Raw genomic sequence first — 21,315 nt, 5'->3', positions numbered from 1 at the left:
TCAGTTTTTTAATTCATGTCAGCACTGCCAACGTAAATGTCAATGCAGTCAAAAATATTACATTGACAAAAAATTTCTAACGTTTGAACTAGAAAGGCTGTTAGTTTAATAAAATTTATACAATACTTCCCAAGATAATCTAAGCAAGCATTTTTTACTTTTATTTTTGTATATTCTTTTTATTTATTAAGGAAGGCAATATGCCAATTTTTGCCAGCTCACAGTCAAGAGGTCTACCATCACTACCACTACTTCCACCAAATAAAAGCCAGTCTGATCTGTACAAGGTAATAATATTTTTATTTAACAGCCCCACAACGAACATTGTAATCCCATCTTAAAATAATACGCACAGTTGTGTATTTTGTCTCTAACAAACAAAGTTGATTATATTTTCTACAGTTCTCTTTATATACTAAACTATATTCCATATTTTATCAAACTATTGCTTGCAATGCTAATTTAAATTTATGGTAATGGGTTTTAAACCACAGGGGTTGTATTGTTTGTTATAAATTAATATATGGGTAAAGTCACAAGAAACTTAAACTTTTTTAATTGTGGTCTTTTTTGATGAAATTAACAAATTTATGATAAGAAGTGCTAAAAATATTGAAAAGTTTTTTTAAGGGAATTTTATGGGTTTAAACTACTATCACTTTTAAAACTAATTATTGTAGGCCAAAAAGTTATTTTGTCATCCAACCTTTTTTTTAATACATAGGTCACACAATGAAGGATATGTTAAGATCCCATAAATAATTGCCTCAGTTTTTATAAACTTTAATTAACACTTAATTTATTAAAAAAAGAAAATACAGTTTTCAATTACCCCATCATTTTGAACTGTTTTGGCACAAGACTTTCAAACAGCAATTCCATGGTTTGCAACTTTTGTAGACTTCATAAAATTAAAACCAACAATTTTTTTTAATTTCATTTTCCCTGGAAAGTTTAAGAAAATTTTCAGTGTCATCTTTATAAGTAAGAACGAACTTATAAAAATACAAGCTTTTCTCAAATTAAAGGCTCTTATCATTTTGCGTCTATTTTTAAACACAACCTGTTAATAACTTCATAAATTTTAATTTTGATATTTCTTTTACAGATCCATAGTTATAATTTAGTACCTGATTGTAAGTACTGCTCACTACCAGGCCATATGTTAGAAATGCAAAAGTTACACTGCTTAATTTTTTTCTTATAAGTTGTGTTTCTTTCTTATTATTCTCCTTTAATATTTTGTGTCTATATTTTTTTAAAATCTTATCTCCTATGGTGTTTATCCATGTCTCATATATTTTATACCCATTCTCTATAGATCGTGAACAAACATGGTCAGTTTCCACCAATAATGAAACCATCATCCTGGACGAAAGCTGCGCCTTACAAGGAGACACCATTTCATCGTACACCAAGTGAATCCATTGCAAACAACTTTTCTCCAAAGGCACAAAACCTTAAACTAAAGACATTATTAAGACAGAGACAAAAGAAAATAAATGCTAATTCTGCATCTATTGTTAGACAATATGAAGGGGTGAAAAGAAGAAGTGCAACTCCCTTGGACCACCAACAAGATCAAAAAAGGTTTGTTCTTTTGTACTGCATTAACTTTTAATGGGGATTATTTGTGTTAATGGATAACCTCTATTTCACTTTAATGATTAAGCGTACATATACATTCATTCTCTGTTTAATTTTTTAACTCAGTTGACTTGACCCTAAACATAATATACTTGTTTAAATGGCATATTGATTAAACAGTATTTTGTATTGTACAAACATTTTTCAAATCTGTGTGTATAGAGTGTGCCAAAACTCAAATGTTCATTCTAAGGCCACATAACGAAACCATATTAATGTAACTATATAGTTTTTTGGATCTGAAACGTTTGCCATAAAATTTAACAAAGTTCTTTTTTACCAAAGATTACATTTAAGCAGAAGCCGACCTTTGACTCCACATGAACAAAGAGTAATTATGGAGAGAGAAGATGCAGTTAACAAAAACGAAAAGTGTGTTCCATCTGAGCAAGATTTGGAGGTATATAATTCGGCCCTATTGTTTTACTGCACATTGTATTGCCTTAAAGTATCTTTTTTTATCACCTACACAGCAACACTTAGTACAGATCATTTGCCTGTTACTTAAAATATAAACAATATGAATAACGTGTTCATTGCTTTTTATTTCAGCGCTATTACTATTACATTAATTACGGAGTTTCAAGAGATGACATTCTTGTCCCTGATGATATATTTGTTGATCACATTTTGACATTCAGAATTCTGCCTCAGTTTAACTTTAACAACAACAACAACAACAACAACAACAATTACAATAATGATAACAACCATGTAAAACTTATTGACGAATTAAAAAAAGAAGTTTATGAAGACTATAACTTTAGTTCTCGTAAAGCTATTGGTAAGTGTTAAAGTTTGGGCATTTGGATTTGTAGAAAACTTCGTAAGGCTTGTTTGATTGATAGGCGAAATAGCATTTTCTGACAGCCAAGAGACTGCTCATGTGTGCAATACATTATGTTTGAAAGACACCTGAATATGCTAAGCATTAAATTATGTCTTGGGTTTTTACATTGTTTAGTTTCACTTTCGAAGGTAAATGGTTTTTTAAAAGTAAGTAAAAGTAAATATAAAATAGACATTTTTCAGACATTTCCAAAATTACCTGCTAAACATAATTTTTTTTGCAGTCATGCCCAAAATTATGTAAATGTGTAGGAATTTCTAAAAGTAGAAAGAAATTCGAAAAGGAAATGAAAAAGAGTTGCTTGCATGGATATAGTCTTTTTCCTTTAAAAATGGTTCAAGTAAGATTTTCTCAATTAATAAATGACACCCCTTGACACCTGTTTTTGCTAACAAGATGACACAAGCAAATTCCATGTTTGTTTCATTACGTTTAACATGTTGTTTTTCAGTGGATTACATTTTGCGAGATGAGAAAGAAAGGAAGAGATTGTTTATAAAAGCCATTCCTAAACCTTACTATGTGAAGTATGTTGTTAGTATTTATTTTTTATCCTACCCTATAAAAAGTATTTTTTTTATACCTAAGTATTGAAACATTTTATTTTTTAATTATAAAGGATAGCTGGAATGATTGTCTCTTATCTTTTTTAACCAATTGTGTTGCGACAATACTTTGCCGAACAGGACTGTTAGTGAACCATGGAAGTCAGGAACTGTAGTAATTTGTAATAAAATTTCTGAGAATTTTATAAATTTATTCACAATACTAAGAAACATCAGGAAAACTGTGGATAGCGAATATGGTGATAAACCAGCTTTGGTCAGTCAAGTTACCTTGGTCAGTTATTCCTATGATCTGTTATTCCTATTAATATTTAAAATGAAAAAAGTGCATAATGAAATTGGCAGTGATCGTCAAATATTATTAAAAAACTAGGGAATTTATACTTAAAACATTGTACTTTATTTAAAACTAAATTCAGAGTCTATCTTGAGTTTTTTCAGTAGATAACATTTGCCACTTTGCTACTTCTGTATAAAATTTGCTAATAAACACTACTGTACTGCAATGGTTTGTTTGTATAGTTAGTTAATGCTCAAAATGTTGAGATGAATTTGGTCATGACCTTTCTTCTTATTTTGTTTTTTTTTTGACATCTTTTACCAGTTGTATTTTCCCCTTATTGTTTAATAACTACCATTGCTTCTTTTTTTATAAAGGTTAACAAAGAAATTAGCAGATTTTATGTTTATTAGATGCTACCGATCTCCTGTCCCCTGGCATGACAGATTCAAAACTGTAAAGGAATACATTCACAAACATCTATTTATCACAAACCCGCTAACAACATCTCTACAAAATCTCTGGTATGAAAGGTATAGAAACAAGCATTTCTGTTGGTTTCATTTGTACTTAAATGTTTCTTAATTTTAATGTCAATGTTTAAGTTTGAGATATTAACTGATCATTTACTTTGTTTTTCTTTATTTTTTATTTCTTTGTATTTTTACCACAGGTTCGCATCAAGCAGATTTATCGATATTAAAAAACTAGCCAACGTAAACCTTCCATTGACGTTAGAAAGTTTTAAAGACCTTACGGAGGAATTTTGCAGAATGGGAAAGAATTACTTAAAAACTGAGTATGTTTTCCTTATTTTTTAAACTATGACGAATAAATAGAATAGTTGTTTAGTTAAAATTATTATTATTTTAATTATAAATTATTATTATTATAAACAATTTTTATACATGATATACATTTTCAATATATATAATATTGCTATTAACAAACGTCCTGTCTTTAAAAATAAAAATCGAAATATAGTAAGGTAAAAGTATATATTATATAAGCAATAAAAATAAAATTACTTAAAAAGTCTTAGCTTAAAAATTAGCTAAAACTGCCAGATAGTGTGTGAGATGATAGAATAAACAGCAAATGTTTATGAAACTAACAGGCTACAAATAAAATATCACAACTGAAGTAAAGTCTCCGCAGGAAAAATAAGCACATTAAATCAAACAGAACACTCTGTTCTATCAAATGGAGTATGGGACTATCGGATATAAATCAAATCAAATCAAATCAAGGTTAAAAATCTTCAAAACATTTTTCCTAAACAAATTAAAATTTTCAATTTTACGAATATTTAATGGTAACTCGTTGTATAGTGTAACACCCATTGAAAAGAAACCAGATTTTGCATATTTGAGTTTTGTGAATGGCATTTGTAATTTATAACCATCATTTCTTGACCCCCTACCATGGGACTGTACTTTGAAGTAATCAATAAAGTTTGCACACGTTTTCCTTTCTAAACATTTTCGCACAAGTAGAATTGATTGTTTCTTTAATACGTTTTCAACAGGTGGTTGGCTTGTTCCAGTGACCATTTTAGTTAGATTATCAATGGATTTAAGCTTATTTCTTTGTGTTTGGCTTAAATTTAAGTTTACCGTACAGTTGTATGTTATGCAAGGAAGAATCATTCCATTGTAAATCTTTCTTTTTGACGAATCGTCGAGATAACTTTGGAGAGAAGACAACATACGTAATTTGGATACTGAACACTTGTAGATTTTATCAAAATTAGTAGAGATTGAAAGTGAACTATCCAACGTAGTTCCCAAGTATTTGTATGTTTCAGTAACCTGTATCTCAGTGTCATCAAACAACAAGGACATATTTTTACCACAGGATGATAGTTTTTTCGAGGTACCAAAAAGCATAGTTTCGGTTTTGTCTTTATTCAAGTTGATAACTAGCTGGTTGATTTGGAAATATGTTGAAATCAACTTCAAGTCCTCATTTAGCTGGTACTCGATTGATTCCTTGTTCTTTCCCTTGACATAAACCACAGTGTCATCAGCAAAGTTTAAAGAATGCGTGTATTTTAAGCATTTCCCAAAGTCATTGAAATAAATGAAGAAAAGAAGTGGTCCCAAGATCGAGCCTTAAGGCACTCCACAGATGATCTTCATAAATTTCAAGCAGATCCTCTGATTCCAACACTTTTCACCTTTTCCAGGAGAATTGAATGGTTTAAAGTGTCAAAAGCCTTTGATAAGTCAGTATAAAGTGCACCTACCAAGTTGCCTTTGTCGTCAGCTTTGCGAATATTGTCTGCCAGCAGGATGGTAGCTAGCTCAGTTGAACGTGTTTTCCGATAACCGAACTGATTTTCTGATAAGATGTTGTTATTTTCGAGGTAATCAGATAGTTGTTTATGGACAGCTTTCTCAAGGATTTTTGATAAGGAAGGAAGTACGGAAATCGGTCGATAATTGTTGTTGTTGTCAGTTGCACCTCCTTTGTGAATTGGGGTAATTTTCGCAATTTTCCACTCAGTTGAAACCAGTCCAGTGGAATTGACCCGATAGGGGTTGGGCAGCATCTTTCAGGATTCCTGGAGGTAGGTTGTCACAACCAGCAGCTTTTCTCCGTTTTAGTGATCTCAGTTCTTTTTCCACAAATAATCGACTAACGTAGCCGAAAGTAAACACTTTTTCTGACGTAACAAGTTTTGGTGGTATCTCACAAACGAAATTTCTTAGCTTGAAAGCTTTGGATTTAATTGATTGTGCAATGTTTGTAAAAAACTTACACAATACGTTCGCAGTATTCAGGTTTTTTTCGTGATCGATGCTCGTAGTTGCAGAAGCTGGAGGATGTTCTTTTGTTGGAAATATTTCTTTGATGTATTTCCAAAACTTAGCCGGGTTTTTACAATTCTCGTGTAGAAGATCCTTGTGGTATTTCTGTTTTGCTTGTTTCACTTTGTTGTTACAAGAATTTTTAAGTCTTTTGTAAGTCGACCAGTCACATTCATTTTTCGATTTTCTCGCTTTGTGAAGCAACTTGTCTCTTGTGTTCATGAGCGCTTTCAAATCATAAGTAAGCCTTGGACAGGGCCTACCCTTGACACGTTTTGTGATGAGAGGTGCGTGTTTATCAGCAATCTTTGTAAGTCCTTCTTTCATGTAACTCCAAGCTCTATTAACATTTTGTGTTTCGTAAAATGGTTTCCAATTGAAATTTGCAATATCGAAAGAAAAGTCTGTGTGATTATATTTTGAATAATCTCTGCATTCAATTGTTCTGAATTGTTCTTTATGATGGTTTAATTTTCGTACACATGCAACACAATCATGATCACTTAGACTCAGGGGAATAACTTTAGTACAATGAAAATGAGAGTAATTGTTTGTTAGAATAACGTCAATTAAAGTTTGTGTGTCTTTTGTTACACAAGTTGGTGATTTAACGATTTGTGTAAGTCTGTGAGTGACAAAAATATTTTTAATTTCTTTATTATTCGATTTTGTAAGAAAGTTTACATTAATATCTCCCAAGAGAAAAGTTTCCATGAAGATTTTGTTAACCTTTGACAGCATATCATTGAGAAAACTGTTGAAATCTTTTTTCAAGGAATTTGACGAATCCGGGGGTCTGTATATGCAACCAACTACAACGTTTTTCCCCTTGAAAATCTCAATTTCAACCCAAATACATTCAATTTCACGAGTTTCTAAATCTGGTCGTCTTTTCCATTTGATATCGTCAGATAAATAGATAGCAACACCACCCCCAATACCGTCAGGGCGATCTTTACGAATAAACTGAAACCCTGGCATCTTAAAAAGTTCTGAGTTTGTTGTAGAGGTTGTGTGTGTTTCCGATAGAGTTAGAATGAATTTTGATTTTTTTGAATTCTAAGATAGTGTTGTCGAAATTGCCTTTCTCCCAGTAAACATATTCCACATTTTCTCAATGAATTATCTCTTCTTTCTGGTGAGTTATCATTACTAAAAGTTCGCATCATCAGAAGGCATGCTATCGCAAGACTTAAGTATAAAAATACGTCCTTCCTCGCCAACATCGTTTACGGTACTCAAAATGTGAAGAACCCCTATGTTGGAGTGTTGAAACAATATATGTACCACCAATAAGTGGAAAAATGTTCTTTTTTATATGCTATTAAAGCTGAGCAATGTTATTTTACGAATTGCTTGGTTTGTGTGCTGAATGTTATGTAAGGAGCAAACACAATTTACTTCAATCCTTTGTTTGCATTGCATTTTCTCCTTTAGACATTATGTCTGTTTTAGTTTTTTTAATTAAAGAAATAATAGTAAGCATTATAACCACAATGTGATAAGAGCTTTTTACCAATACTGTTACGGGATTTAACCTTTTATTAGGTTGCCAACTTCTTGTGTTAGACTGCAGGATCTTGGGACTTTATTTACTTTTATGCATTATATCTTATCAGTATAGAAATGTCTTCTCAGAGTAGTCTCTGAAAACTTGCAATATGAAAATGCCTGCAAATACCCTAAATCACGATCTCACAATGAGGTTATTACTAAATAAGTAGGTTTTTTATCAACACTCAACAATATTCTAAAGTGTTAATATAAAGAAAACACAAAATCAAATCAGCCAATTTGACTTAAAACCCTTTATGTAATTATTTAATTAATTGATGACTTGCACACAATCTTTTGTGTTGTACCAGAATCACGAACAAAACAAAGGAGACATTAGTTGAATTTTGTTTTTGCTATTATTTTTTGATCTACTGAGGGAAACTAACGGCTAAGCAAAATGTTACATACAGTGGTCAAATCGTAGTTATAGATAGTAATAAGCAACATAGATAAGTTGAGATTGTAACTTTTTTAATGTTGTGTGTTGAACATGCGATGTGAAGGGATGGGATAAAAAACTTTGCCCAGCATTATTTTCAGGGTCCAGTTCGGTTAGAGTAAACTTTAAATATTTTCAAGTCCAGCCTTATTATTTTCTAAGTTAAAATCAATGCTGAACATTCTCTTATTCTTTTAGATGGATTCCTGAATGCGCAAAGTTATTCAAAGAAATGGAAAATGCGTGGCACATGCTATTACCGAAACATGACTCAGACAGTACACAATTGGTGCAAGAATTTTTTACGTGTGTCTCGACAGTAATGTCAATACAACTAAGAAGCATGGTCATCAATTCTTTAAAAGATTTTGTTCAGTTTTTAAAGATATACTCTGTAAGTGTCGTTTGGTTTTCTTTATATCTATATAAATATGTATTAACAATGTTTTTAATCCTTAGACACCATATGCCACACACTGCACATAAGAACAAGTTTGAAATAACAACATTTAAGTGATCTGAAATAACATCATATAAAAGAGAATCGAATTTCTCTTCCAGCAGTCCCTAAATCAGTCGAACTTAAATAGGCAGGTGGTCAGAAAACTTAATATTGTGAAGAAGAAAGAACTGGATATTTAGAGTTTTCTCAAAAAAAAAAAAAAAAAAAATGGTATCCAAGGTTTAAATGAAAAGGAGATGTCATCTTTTTACATGTAACTACAAGAATGCCAAACCAGTTCATCGCATAAGATTTTCAACTTCTTATGTTTTAAAGCAATATAACACAGATGATTTTTCAGAGTATGAAACGACTTCTATCACCTCCCCTTTATTCTTTTCCAACACCCCCTCTATTCTTAGGCAGCACCCCCTCTTCCAGTTAATTTTTTTTGGGTAACATTAGTTATTTTCCACCACGTGGGTAACTAGGGAACACCTGGGACCAATTTTCATAAGTTTTTTCCAAACCTGAGTCCCGAATCCGTTTCAGTATGGACAGGTTAATGACGCCATCAAAAAACTTTTAAACCCCAACATGATCTTATACATTTTCTTGATCTTTTTGCGCCTTTTGTCTGTTCCTTTCTGACGTCAGCAAAAATTTTAAAACCTTATATATATCTCCTTAGGCGCTCGTCAAAAGCACATGATTCTACACATTATTTTAATAAGCGTTTTAAGCTCTGTAGAAAAAAAATTTAATAGAGGCAACTGGTAAACACATCTCCAAAAATTTTTTTTGTATTTGCACTGCTAATGCATTAAAACATCTAAAACAACCTATTTTTCCTTTGTTCTTCTGCCTACGTGGATTTTTCTACAGGCATCATCGACTAGTGACTACTATATTAAAAGTAAATCAATCAATCAAGAATCACAACACATTATACTTATCACTACTTATCACTACTTTAATATAAATTACTTTTAGGCTGGTAATGATTTTGATGTGCCATATAAACCGCTACAATATGTTTTCCCACAGGTTGGTGTTTATTTTTAAGCAGTGCTATTGCAAAATTATTTTAATCATTTTGCACAGCCGATATTTATTAATGCTTTATTATTTTCGGTACTTATCAATGCTATATATTTAAGTACATATTTTTCTGCTCACTTGAGTTTTGTTGTACCATATTTACTTAAATGAGCACCTGGAGCACTTATTTAATTTTAGCACTTGAAAAAGGGGCACTTATTAAGGGAGCTCTTATGCAAGGGGCAGGGACTCATTTAATAATTTTAATCAAAAGTAGGGTGTTCATTCTAGTGAATAAAGTTTAATAAGATGACGGAAGTTGTATATTAGGTACCTAATAAAATTGTTTCGTCAACGTCATAACTTAGCTCAACTGTTTTTTGCTTAATAACATATATTTAGATTTTGATGATTGATGTTTTAACAAAAGATCGCAAAGAAATCATTTTTAATCCTCCTCTCATGGATATCCACAATGTACTGGCCACCATCTTTAAAAATATTGTTGATAGTGGTAAAGGGATACCAAGGGTATGCACTTGATTTTTTTAATCTGAACTTGAAGAGTATGTGTTCCCAACATTATGCAGTCACTTGGCTTCAAATCCAATCAATTTCGGGCGAGTCTTTTCAGACTCGCGTCAAATACATTGTGCGAGTCCACCGAGTCTTTTTAGGCTCCCGTAAAAATACAAGGATTTAATTTTATTTATTGTTATTTTTTTACTTCATGCTTAAAAAAATGACATAATTAAACATATTTAAAATAATATAATCTATACTAAGTTCTTTTTTATATAAACCCAATACTTTTTACAAATGGAAATACAGCATTTAACCTAAATAAGTTTAGTTTAAGGAATAACTAGAACATATCGTAAATAAAGTAAATTAAAAATGCACAATAAATTATCCTTGAAAAAATCTATTAGCTAAGGTTCATTCTAAGTTTTTTGCGAGAGTTCCTTTCGACTCCCATGACCCTGACTTACGCGAGTCTCGCATCGGATTTCAAGCCCTGAGTCACCCTTTTTCCCCTGACATGATTTTTAGGATTTCTAAGTTTTTGTCTATACTTTTGTCTATACTTTTATAATCATAAAGATTATAAATGTATCTACTATCATTATAGGTTTTTTTCCCAGTTTTTACTTTTTTGTCAAACTTGAGTCATTGTTGTAGGTAGAAACTTTGATCTTCAATGAACTTCGTACAAAAAAACTGTATCTCCGAACAGTTAGTCCAGACGAAATTGTTGTTAAAGAGCTTTTGGAAGAAGGCTTGTCTGTATTTAGAATGAACATGGTTGGACCACAAAAGTTAGTACAATAAAGGTTTATTATGTTTATAGTCATAGCCTTAACCCTTATAACTCCGGGGGCATGGGTGAGGGGACATCAAGTGCCTGCACAAAAACATTTTTTTCTATTCAGTTAATACGTCCATTACGAATTAGGACACAGTATTCAGTAATGCTTAAGAAATTCAAAATTGTTGCAAAATTGGGAAAAATAATTTTAAGTGTGACATAATTTCTGATTCTAATGACACCTGGGAAGTTTTATCACCTAAACATAAGTAGTTCTGGATTTATAGTCACTATATCCATTTCCCCTACTAGATATTTAGAGACTTACAATATCTACCAAGACCTTCTTAATGGAAGAGGAGATAATGCTGTTGCAAAATTTCTAGTGGAAAATCATTATCTTGGGGCATTCTCAAAGGTACAATATTTTTATTTCAAAATTATATTGTTAATCACCCAAAACAATGTCAAGAATAATATTCTTAGCTACTTTTAGTTTCAGACAGTGTAGAATTAAGGGTAAAAAAAATTAGATGAAAATAAGATGAATATTTCAAGCTTGTGCACATAGTAAATTTCAGATTATTCATTCATTTAATTATTCATTCATTCAGCTATTTGTTTTAGTTATTTATTCATTTTTTTACAGAAAATAGATGCATATCAAAAGTTGTCAGATGAGATTTCTGGTCTTCACATAACAGTACCACTGAACATGTTTTGTTTGAACTGTCAACAGTTGAATGACGAGCTTGTCACTAGATGTAATACTTTAGCAAATAAGATGATCACGTTTATTGTTGATCAAAATCGAGAACTAAACAAAAAGTGAGTTTTGTTTTTTGTGTATGAGAGTCATGTTTGTTCACAACTTTTAGGTGCAAGTGCAGATTAAATGATAATAATAGCTGACCCCGTCCCCAATTTTTTTTATTTTACAGGTTATTTATTCTCCCTTCAAGTTTTAAAGAGTATGTAAAAACAATATCTTGCTGAAACAGTATCTTGGTTTAAAAACAAATCAAACTCTTACTGCATTGTTTCTCTTGTAAACAAAGCAGGTTACTAAGAACATCATTATTCACATTAAAACTTTTACATACATACTGATTTTGTTTTCTAAGAGCAAATAAGCTATATTATTGAAGCTGTTGCATTCTGATTTCACCAACTTGAACTCCAGGAAGCTCATATTAGCTTTTGGCTATTTTCTTGAATTTTTTTATGTTTGATTTTTTACCTAAGTAACACCTGCGAAATCTTTTGGAAGGGTACGAAATAATGATATAAACAAGTGGTTGTAACACTTTTCATGTCTTTGATTGGTTCTATTTGTAACAGTTCCAGAATATTCCTTGCATTAATTTTTTCAGCCTTTGTCACTTGTATGATGATGTTTCTGATCGTTGTCAAGAAATGCCTGACACAACAAAAGAAATAGTTGAATTGGTACATTACTTGAGTGATGCGAGTACTGTTAAAGTTGTCACACTGCAAAGTCAAGTCAATGAAGCTGCAGAGAGATTACAATTTCTCCTAACCTATGCCCATTTGTCTGGTACGTTGATCTGCTTATATTGTTGATGATAACAAATAAGTGACTTAGTTAAAAGGAACAACAAATTTGGTGTTTTTTTTAGAGCCAAGCCTATATAATCTATCATTAGCTTGTTATATTTAAACACACAGATCCATCATTCTTCACAGGAGTGTCAAGAAATGGTTTGGAACAAGGAACCTACAATTCGAGATAAAAGCCCTGCCAAAAGTTCCAACTAGTCTTTTTTTAAACCTGGTTTATACAGAAAAATCTCCCTCTTGTTTTTTTAGGTTTGAATTTCCAGACAAAAAGTAACACTAAATGAATTACACACTGTAAATGTTATTTTTAGAGGAAGACACCAAACTTAATAGTAATGTGTTTGGATGGCCCAAACGAATTCAAAAGATTTTTGAGCTTAGTGATAACAGGATACGAACTCGAAAAGAAAATGCTGCAAATGATTTGAAAAAGAAGTAAGCCTCAAATTTCTTCAACTTTCTTTCCTTGGTAATGCATGTGGAGAGCTGCATTCTTACTGTTATCTTTGCCTTGTCATTTCTAACCACTGATGTGACATACAGTAATCTATTCAGTTTTCATCTGTATCCTACTAGTCAAATATATATGTATATCGCTCATATTTGTGTTAGACCATGTTCACATTACACGGATAGATTTTCATGCCATTATGAAAATCTATCAGGTATAGTGTGAACAGAACCGTTGCATGTCGACATGTGTCGTTCACTGGTGTTCACATTACATTGACTAAGTCATCCCTTGCAGCACAATTTCGATTCAGATCTATTTAAATAACATCAACTGGGAAGTATATTTACTGTATTTTTGTGGACATATTAGGCTCAAATAAATAAATTGCTCTTCTACAAAGTACTCTTTTGTAGAAGTGATAAATATCATATAAAGCATTGATTGTAAATAGAAAACTGGTTTATGTGAAGAAATAATACCAAGGTGGCTCCTAAGAAGGCCCAAGAAAAAGAAAAAAAGAAAAACGAATTTGCATGGAGAGACGACTAGTTGTAACTGTTGTTGCAATCAGCCTAAGACTTTAAATCTAAATACGTTTGATAAAACTGCCATACCTTGTTTTCTACACATACTCCGTTTCAAAATTAAAAAGGAAAAATTTCAGCATAGAAATTATACCGTATAGCTGTTCGCATTATGTAATGTTGCGTTATAAAAACCTATCTGATACATAAGGTATCACTTTTCGAATTGTTGCATCATGATAGCTATCCTGTATAAAAATCATGCTGCAAAACAGCCCCGATAGTGTGAATGGAAGGCCTATCCGATGTGATTTTTATAACAGCATGGAAGCTATCCGGTATAGTGTGAACATGGTCTTAGAGAAGTTTTCATATAGACAATTCTATTTTCTTACTTGAATGCTAAGCAGATAAGTATGATTTACAACTTTATTTTCAAACATGACTGGAAAGAAAATCATAATTAATGATATAAACAGACACAAAATGAAGTGTATAATATAAAGCGTTGTTTTCAAATCTGTTATACACATTTCCTTGCAGGTTGGAAGATTTTAAAGAGAAATTAGAACTGTGTCACAAAGATGTTGACCAATTTAGAAAGAAAGAGGTTAGAATTTATTAATGTTGTTTTTTACACATGAGATTACTTTCAAAGATTACATTCAAAGTCATGGAAATTGCTGTAGGCAAGACCATGCGAACATACACAAAACAAAATATTTCAAATATAAAATTTAGTATAATTATGACACTGCTTCGATCAGAAGGCTTCTAAAATGTCTAACATTAATGTTAATATTATACTAATATTAATTTTATGAATATTAAAATATTAATGCTAATATATCGTATTAATAATTTTTTATTTTTGAGGTAAAAATTTAGCATCAACAATATATTTGTAGGTACAATCAGGTTGCAGAAAACAATTGTTTATTGTTGGACTAACCTGTAAATTTTCATATATTTTTTTGGCAACTTCACATTAAATCCCAGGTGTAAGATTTTTTGTATTCTATGGTAATTTCTTTTGGGATAACTTGCTAAAAAGTGAATTTCATCTCCTGTTAACTTTTACTATTAAAATATTTCTTTATGCTTTTTTTTACCTAATATTCTTTTAGCTTCCCTTAGTTATTTCCTTATGTGATTGTGTATATACATTTTTAAGCATTGCACTTAAAGCATATCTAGGCTTGGATAAGGGGAAATTTTAAGCATATACTAAGCATTATGCAGAGCCTTTACAAGTGCTTTACAATATATCTTTTTCCTGTATGTTTTTGACTAAAAAAGAAGAAAAGAGAAACACAGTACACTGTACTTTATAAGCTTGACCTTGTTCATTCATTAAAATATTGTAGCAAACATTCGAATTTCGAATATAATTACGTGCGATTTTTGACATTTGAATGTTCTATCTTAGTACAAAAACAAACAGAAGAAAAAATGATGATGAGCTGTGATAAGCATCTTTAAGCATTAATTGAGCCTTATTAAGATCTTGGCGTAAGCATATTCCAGCCTGATTTTAGATTTTTCTTTGCCTATAAAAAAATGTAGGTGATGAGCTCTGAAGAAGTTGTGAAAAATGTTCAAAAATTGGATGAACTTGATGCATTTATTGAAGAAGCAAGATTAGAAGCTGAGGTACACTGCTTTTATTGTACATTTACGTAATTAATGTCATTTCTGTTTTGTTTTTTCATTGTGAGTGTACAAGCTCTTTCTACAATATTACTGTAAAAATACTGTCATAGGATTGAAATTCTTTGGGCTTTTAGGCTATATTTGTTTTTTGAATCACTTGTCAAGTGGAAGTGAATCATATTTCTTTGTTTTGTGTCGTCTTGCAATCTTTTGTAAGCTGTGGGGTAAAGTTAATTCTGCATGTGACCAATGACCTTGCGGCAAAGTTGTTTTAGTTCAATTTAATTCCTTGATTAAAACTTTCGCATTCTGTATTGATTGTATCTGCGTAGAATTTAGAATATAGGATGAGAATAGAATTGGTTTCATAGGTAGTTTTTAGTTTAGCTGATGCATTGCTATTCTAATTTTAACAAAGTCTTTTGTTTACATTATTACTACCTACTAGCTAGCAGTTTTAGTGTGTAGCATATTTTTTATACAGTAAAATAAGGAAGTGTGTGAGTTTTACTTTTTTTTCCACTATTTACAAACTCAAAGCAGTTCTATCAATAAGGGGGAGAGCGATTGCTCTTCCTCCCGCAAAGACTCGCCCAATTCTGAGAAATGAGAAACTAGTTGAGCCATTAGTTTCTTTACTAATTCTACAAAACGTTTGTCTGGCTGAACAATATCAATTCATCCCCCATGGAAATCAATGTTATCTTCTTTATTATTTGCAGTAAAAAATAACCAAAATATATCAAAAAAGATTTTGTAATAAAATAAGCGTTTATAAACTTTAATTATAAAACTTCTTATTAAACTATGTAGCTTTTAAATAAAGATGAAGAACTCTTGGAGTGGGAAGTTACTCAATTTTCAACATTAGCAGGAATTATGGCTATTAAAGAACCTTATGATCGTTTATGGAGGACTGCATTACAATTTAATAACAGCTATGATGAATGGATGAATGGTAGGAACTACATACATGATAATTTTTATATATCATTTAAAAAGTTTAAACTGGCTTTAAGGTGAATTTCTGAATTACATATTTTTGTTTGTATTAAATAAATAACTATTTTTTTCTGGGGTAGTGACAGAAGATGGCTACAATGAATGAGAATGTGTCATATGTAAAAACAAAACAAAATATGTTGTTTCATAAAATTAATCATCTCCTCGAATTATTTTTCACGATTGCCATCATGCTATATTAGACAATAAAAATATAAAGGTCAATTTTTTCACTATATTATACCACAAAAGCAAATAAGCACATCAGTTAAGGGTAAATACCAATGCTGAAACATGGAATTAATAATTTCAGGTCCGTTTATCAACATTAATGCAGAAAATGTTGAAGACAGTATCTCGACAATGTGGAGGACAATGTTTAAACTTGGAAAAACATTTGCTGATGCTGCTGGTCCACGTCGTGTTTCTGAGAGCATAAAAACAAAAATTGATAAATTTAAAAATAATTTGCCCTTGTTGAGTTGTATATGTAATCCAGGATTACGAGACCGACATTGGACGCAGGTAAGATTATATCCTTCTACCATCTTTTATCCCTTTATTACTTTAATATAATCTTCTTTTGGGAAAAAACATAGAAGTCTGTTAATCATGTTTAAAAATTAAAGCTACATAAACTTCAGGAACAAGTCATTTTGCTGCATTTAACATCACCATATGTGGATGCCAATAAAGTATTAAGATTTTGAAAGTGGAGATCATGGCAGATCTGAATTTTAAGTGAAATGATTTTCTCTATCATATAATCTTAATTCATGTACCATATTATGGTGAAGACCTTTAAACTATTTTATTGGTTGGTGCTTTTCTCTAACATCTTTTGTTACTTCTTTATTGCATTTTTATGTTTTCAATTTGTACTATAAATACAATATTAACTGTTTTCTCTATATACACTGAGAAATATTACCTGAGGTTAAAACTATAGACCGAGCTTTCAATGTCGATACGTTGACTGATAGGTATATAGGTATAGTATAATAAGTTGTATTGAGTTAAGTATTAAAATAACCTACTGCTACATTCTCATGTTCTTAAAAATGATTTTTTTACAAAGAGGCAGTGAGAAACAATTTTAGTGGAAACTGCTAGGCGACGAGAGAAAGTAATCACCTTCTATCTCTTTAAGGCAACAAGACATTTGGTAATGACAGAATGTAAAATATTTCACAAGAATAAAATTTCCAAATTAAAGCTTTTAAGCTTTTAAGATTTCCAAAAGCATAAACTTCTGTGAAAATACTGAAATTCTCAAAACTGACAATAATATTTCTTAGATAAATAAAATAAACTCTGCTAAGAACAGTATCTTGAAGAAATTCTGGAAATTGTTTGTTACAGTTGTCCATTCATTTTTTTCCCACTGCAGCAGGAACAATTTTTCCGGTAGATGCTGCAGGGTTATGTATATTTTACATGTAGATTAGTGAAGCTGTTGAATTGGATGTACGGCCAGATTCAACGACATCGTTGTCACACATGATTGAATTTGGTCTTCAGAAATATCTTGACAGGTATGCTTCTTCAAAGAAATTTATACTACCACACCGATCTTTATTTTTAATGCCTACATTGCACAAATTTTATTTTATTAAATTATTGTAGAATGAATGAAATTAGCAGTTCTGCAAGCAAAGAGTATTCTCTGGAAAAGGCCATGGAGAAAATGAAGAACGAATGGAATGATATGTTATTTGAATTCACAGCATATCGAGACTCTGTATGTCTTTAAATCTTCTTTTCAAATATTCTTTTTATAAACAAAATGTAAAGGTCTTTTTATTTTTTGTTGTCTGTTTTAGGGTATATCTATTTTATCAGCTGTTGACGATGTGCAGTTGTTGCTGGACGATCACATAATCAAGGCACAAACCATGAGTGGTTCACCTTTCATAAAACCTTTTGAGAAAGAAATCAAAGAATGGTGTGAACGATTGATTATGATACAAGACATACTTGACAACTGGTTAAAAGTAATGCTTTTGTTTCAGTAGTTAAATATGTTTATTCATCATCATAAATTTAAATTAAACTCTGTATAATTAATACCTCAACTAAAGAAAAAAATATCTAACTTGTTTGCAAAAAACAAAATGGTTTGCTATATTACTATATGCTATCCTCCTTATACAGTTTTACGTATAGAATAGCTTAAAGTGCAAAATGACTCAGAGGTGTGTCATTTTGCCTCTGTAAAGTAAAAGTGAAATTTAATATAAGTACAAGAATATAATGAAAATTTTATTCTAATGTTAATTGGTTAAAAAAGTGCCTATAATGATAAAGGTAATAAAATAAAATATTTTAATGTTGCAACGTTTTCTTTCAAATAATGTTGATGTAAATCTGTAAGTTAGTTCATTTCCTATACCTGAAACAAGCTGATATATAGAAACATGAACCCACATGTCTGAGTTTTTACATAATGCATTTAACATCCTAGTGCCAAGCAACATGGATGTACTTGGAACCTATATTCAGTTCAGAAGATATCTTGGCACAAATGCCTGAAGAAGGACGCAAGTTTGGAATTGTTGATGGCTACTGGAAAGATATAATGATAGAAGCGGTAACATTGTTTTAGATAGATTAAGATCAAATGAATAAATATATTTAAATTTTTTTATAGGGTGCGTTAAGACCAATGTAATAAAATTGGTGTAAAAATGCCGATAAGAAAAAATAAATAAATTTTAAAATAGGTGCGATTTTTTTATTAAAGTAATGTGCTCAAAGGCTTTGTACATAGTAATTCAGAGCAACTGAGCTAGCCATTTTTTTTAGGGGAAATGTTAGTTATCTACCCGACATATTTTAAAATTAACACCTTGCAAAATAACTACTACAGCACAGTACATTATGAATCTTAGTTATAAATGGATATCAGAATTAAGGTAAACGTAGACAGAATGTCAGGTATTATATTATGCATTATTTAAATCTATGATTTATTTTTTAGATCAAAGATGACCACGTTCTTGTGTGCACAGATCAACCTAACATGCTTGGTAGATTAATTGAAGCAAATCAATTGCTGGAGGAGATTCAAAAAGGCTTAAATGCTTATTTAGAGCAAAAACAATTGTTTTTTCCAAGGTAAGTTTGCACTTTAGCATGATAGTTTGAATTTTAGATTGTAATACATATCTACTGTATCAAAAAAAAGGTTTACACAACTATAATTTGTATTAACAAATTTTTGAGGGTGGTGATAATAAATTGTTTGTGTATAGTAAAAAAACACATGACATTTTTTACATTTTAATTAAACCTATCCTTGCTTAAATCACAGCATCACAAGACATCAGGATCTCTTTGTTAATAAGAGTAAAAAATGAATAAAATACTTAATTTATATAGTTTTTTGCTCTTTAAATAGTCCATTACCCCTTTTTTATAAGCACTACATGCATCGATGCAAGACATATAGAAAAGGGTACTGGTTAGGGGATAATGCTACTAAGATATTTCCATCATCAGGAGCAGTGGTTAAAGGACATTAATAACAGGATGGCTTGGTAATATTCATATTTATTTCTTGTTTGTGGAAACATTTAGATTCTTCTTTTTGTCAAATGATGAACTCCTCGAAATACTATCTGAAACAAAGGATCCACTACGGGTGCAACCACATTTAAAGAAATGTTTTGAAGGAATTGCAAAATTGGAATTTACTGAACAACAAGAGATTGTTGGTATGATCAGTGCAGAGAATGAAAATGTTCCTTTCAGTAAAAAGATTGTTCCGGCTGATGCAAAGGTACAAAAAAACTTATATTTCATGCGAAGTGCAGGAACAAAAAGATAGAAATTTTATTGTGAAATTTGTTGATGTTTTTTTTTCTTTTTCTAAAGTCCCACTTAAACAACAAACAAATCGTTTGCTAATAAACTGTAGTGTTGTAATGAACGGTGTAGATATAGTCTGGACTATTTATAGTGCATGTTATCAAAAGGAATAAAAGTGAAATATTTAAATGCATCACCTTCTTACATGTCCTTCTTACATCAACTTCTTTTATGTTTTTTTTCTGTATATTAATTCATGAATCGACTATTTTTCACAACGGCATTTCTTATTTCAATTAGGAACTTGTGCAACAAAGCCCTTTTTGTTTCACTGTCAAGTGATTCTTAGTTTAATTAACATAAAATCTGGGATGTTGAAAATTCACCCTTGGCAGAACTTAGAAAAGAATTAATATTTTAACATTTCATGTAGCAAATTTCATGTATCCCTTTTCCATTAAAATTTTAGACAAATCACAAACTTTGTTTTCGTTTTCCTTGTTATGGCTGCCTTGTACAGAGTTAAATAACTACCATTGGTAAACCATTCCTCAACCTTTTCTTCAGTGTACTTAACACCGTGCAACCCTTAAAACATGACAGAGGGCTCTAATTTCTACAAATTTTGTATGCCCCAGGCATAAAAGTGTCAAAATCCTCATTTATTAAACTTTTATTTTTTAGTATAAGTATGTTTATATTGCTTCCTCATTTTAGGGTATGGTTGAGAAGTGGCTTATACAAGTTGAAGAGGTGATGATGCTTAGTTTAAGACAAGTGACAAGTGAAGCACTAAAGGGTTATACAGAAGTACCAAGAGAGAATTGGGTGCAAGAGTGGCCGGGTCAAGTAAGATATGTTTTTTTACATTAGGCCTTTTCAGGGAGGGCATGCAATCTAGAAGTTGTTTCAGATTGCTACGAATTAACTAGAAATATACAGAATAAGGTTTTTTTAAGAATTAAACAAAAAGAAATATGCACAATATTGTATGTGGTTTTTAATAGCTGCTTGCTCTAATTTTTTGTATCTATTTTGTTTATATATCAATTTTTTAGATTGTCATTGCTGTTAGCAGCATATTTTGGACCACAGAGGTGTATAATGCCATCTTGAAAGAAAATGGTTTGAAGAAATACTTGCAAGTTTCCAATGAGCAGATTAATAAAACTGTTGAACTTGTGCGTGGTAAACTCGACAAAGGTGTTCGTGTAACTCTTGGCGCACTTGTTGTTATTGACGTACATGGTATGTAGTATCAAAATTTTTATTAGCAATACAGGTAAATAATAGTGCGCTAATATGCAGGCTTCTTTTATGACTGGATTAGAGCTTTTTAATTTTTTA

General features: G+C 31.0%; 1 protein-coding gene across 2 annotated transcripts in view; it reads left to right on the top strand.

Annotated features, from left to right (window-relative positions):
- Positions 1–21,315, top strand: part of LOC130648416 (dynein axonemal heavy chain 3-like) — a 56,806-nt gene that overhangs the window by 389 nt on the left and 35,102 nt on the right. Inside the window, exons 2-28 of one of the 2 annotated variants that reach the window (XM_057454467.1) lie at positions 192–287; positions 1,322–1,590; positions 1,933–2,047; positions 2,200–2,431; positions 2,949–3,024; positions 3,757–3,876; positions 4,017–4,142; positions 8,351–8,546; positions 9,588–9,641; positions 10,038–10,166; positions 10,818–10,954; positions 11,257–11,362; positions 11,594–11,772; positions 12,318–12,502; positions 12,837–12,960; positions 14,047–14,113; positions 15,070–15,156; positions 15,970–16,114; positions 16,472–16,683; positions 17,602–17,693; positions 17,785–17,899; positions 17,982–18,152; positions 18,623–18,748; positions 19,139–19,275; positions 19,738–19,939; positions 20,686–20,817; positions 21,027–21,216. In XM_057454467.1, the coding sequence (XP_057310450.1) occupies positions 192–287; positions 1,322–1,590; positions 1,933–2,047; positions 2,200–2,431; positions 2,949–3,024; positions 3,757–3,876; positions 4,017–4,142; positions 8,351–8,546; positions 9,588–9,641; positions 10,038–10,166; positions 10,818–10,954; positions 11,257–11,362; positions 11,594–11,772; positions 12,318–12,502; positions 12,837–12,960; positions 14,047–14,113; positions 15,070–15,156; positions 15,970–16,114; positions 16,472–16,683; positions 17,602–17,693; positions 17,785–17,899; positions 17,982–18,152; positions 18,623–18,748; positions 19,139–19,275; positions 19,738–19,939; positions 20,686–20,817; positions 21,027–21,216 (3,820 nt within the window). Of the gene's footprint in view, positions 1–191; positions 288–1,321; positions 1,591–1,932; positions 2,048–2,199; positions 2,432–2,948; positions 3,025–3,720; positions 3,877–4,016; positions 4,143–8,350; positions 8,547–9,587; positions 9,642–10,037; positions 10,167–10,817; positions 10,955–11,256; positions 11,363–11,593; positions 11,773–12,317; positions 12,503–12,836; positions 12,961–14,046; positions 14,114–15,069; positions 15,157–15,969; positions 16,115–16,471; positions 16,684–17,601; positions 17,694–17,784; positions 17,900–17,981; positions 18,153–18,622; positions 18,749–19,138; positions 19,276–19,737; positions 19,940–20,685; positions 20,818–21,026; positions 21,217–21,315 lie in introns of both variants that reach the window. The other variant, XM_057454466.1, reaches the window with a different exon arrangement.

This window comes from Hydractinia symbiolongicarpus, chromosome 7 (assembly GCF_029227915.1).
Source record: "Hydractinia symbiolongicarpus strain clone_291-10 chromosome 7, HSymV2.1, whole genome shotgun sequence".
NCBI classification, from domain to species: Eukaryota; Metazoa; Cnidaria; class Hydrozoa; order Anthoathecata; family Hydractiniidae; genus Hydractinia; species Hydractinia symbiolongicarpus.
The sequence above is the reverse complement of the archived record's forward strand: the minus strand, read 5'-3'. Positions and strand labels throughout refer to the sequence as shown.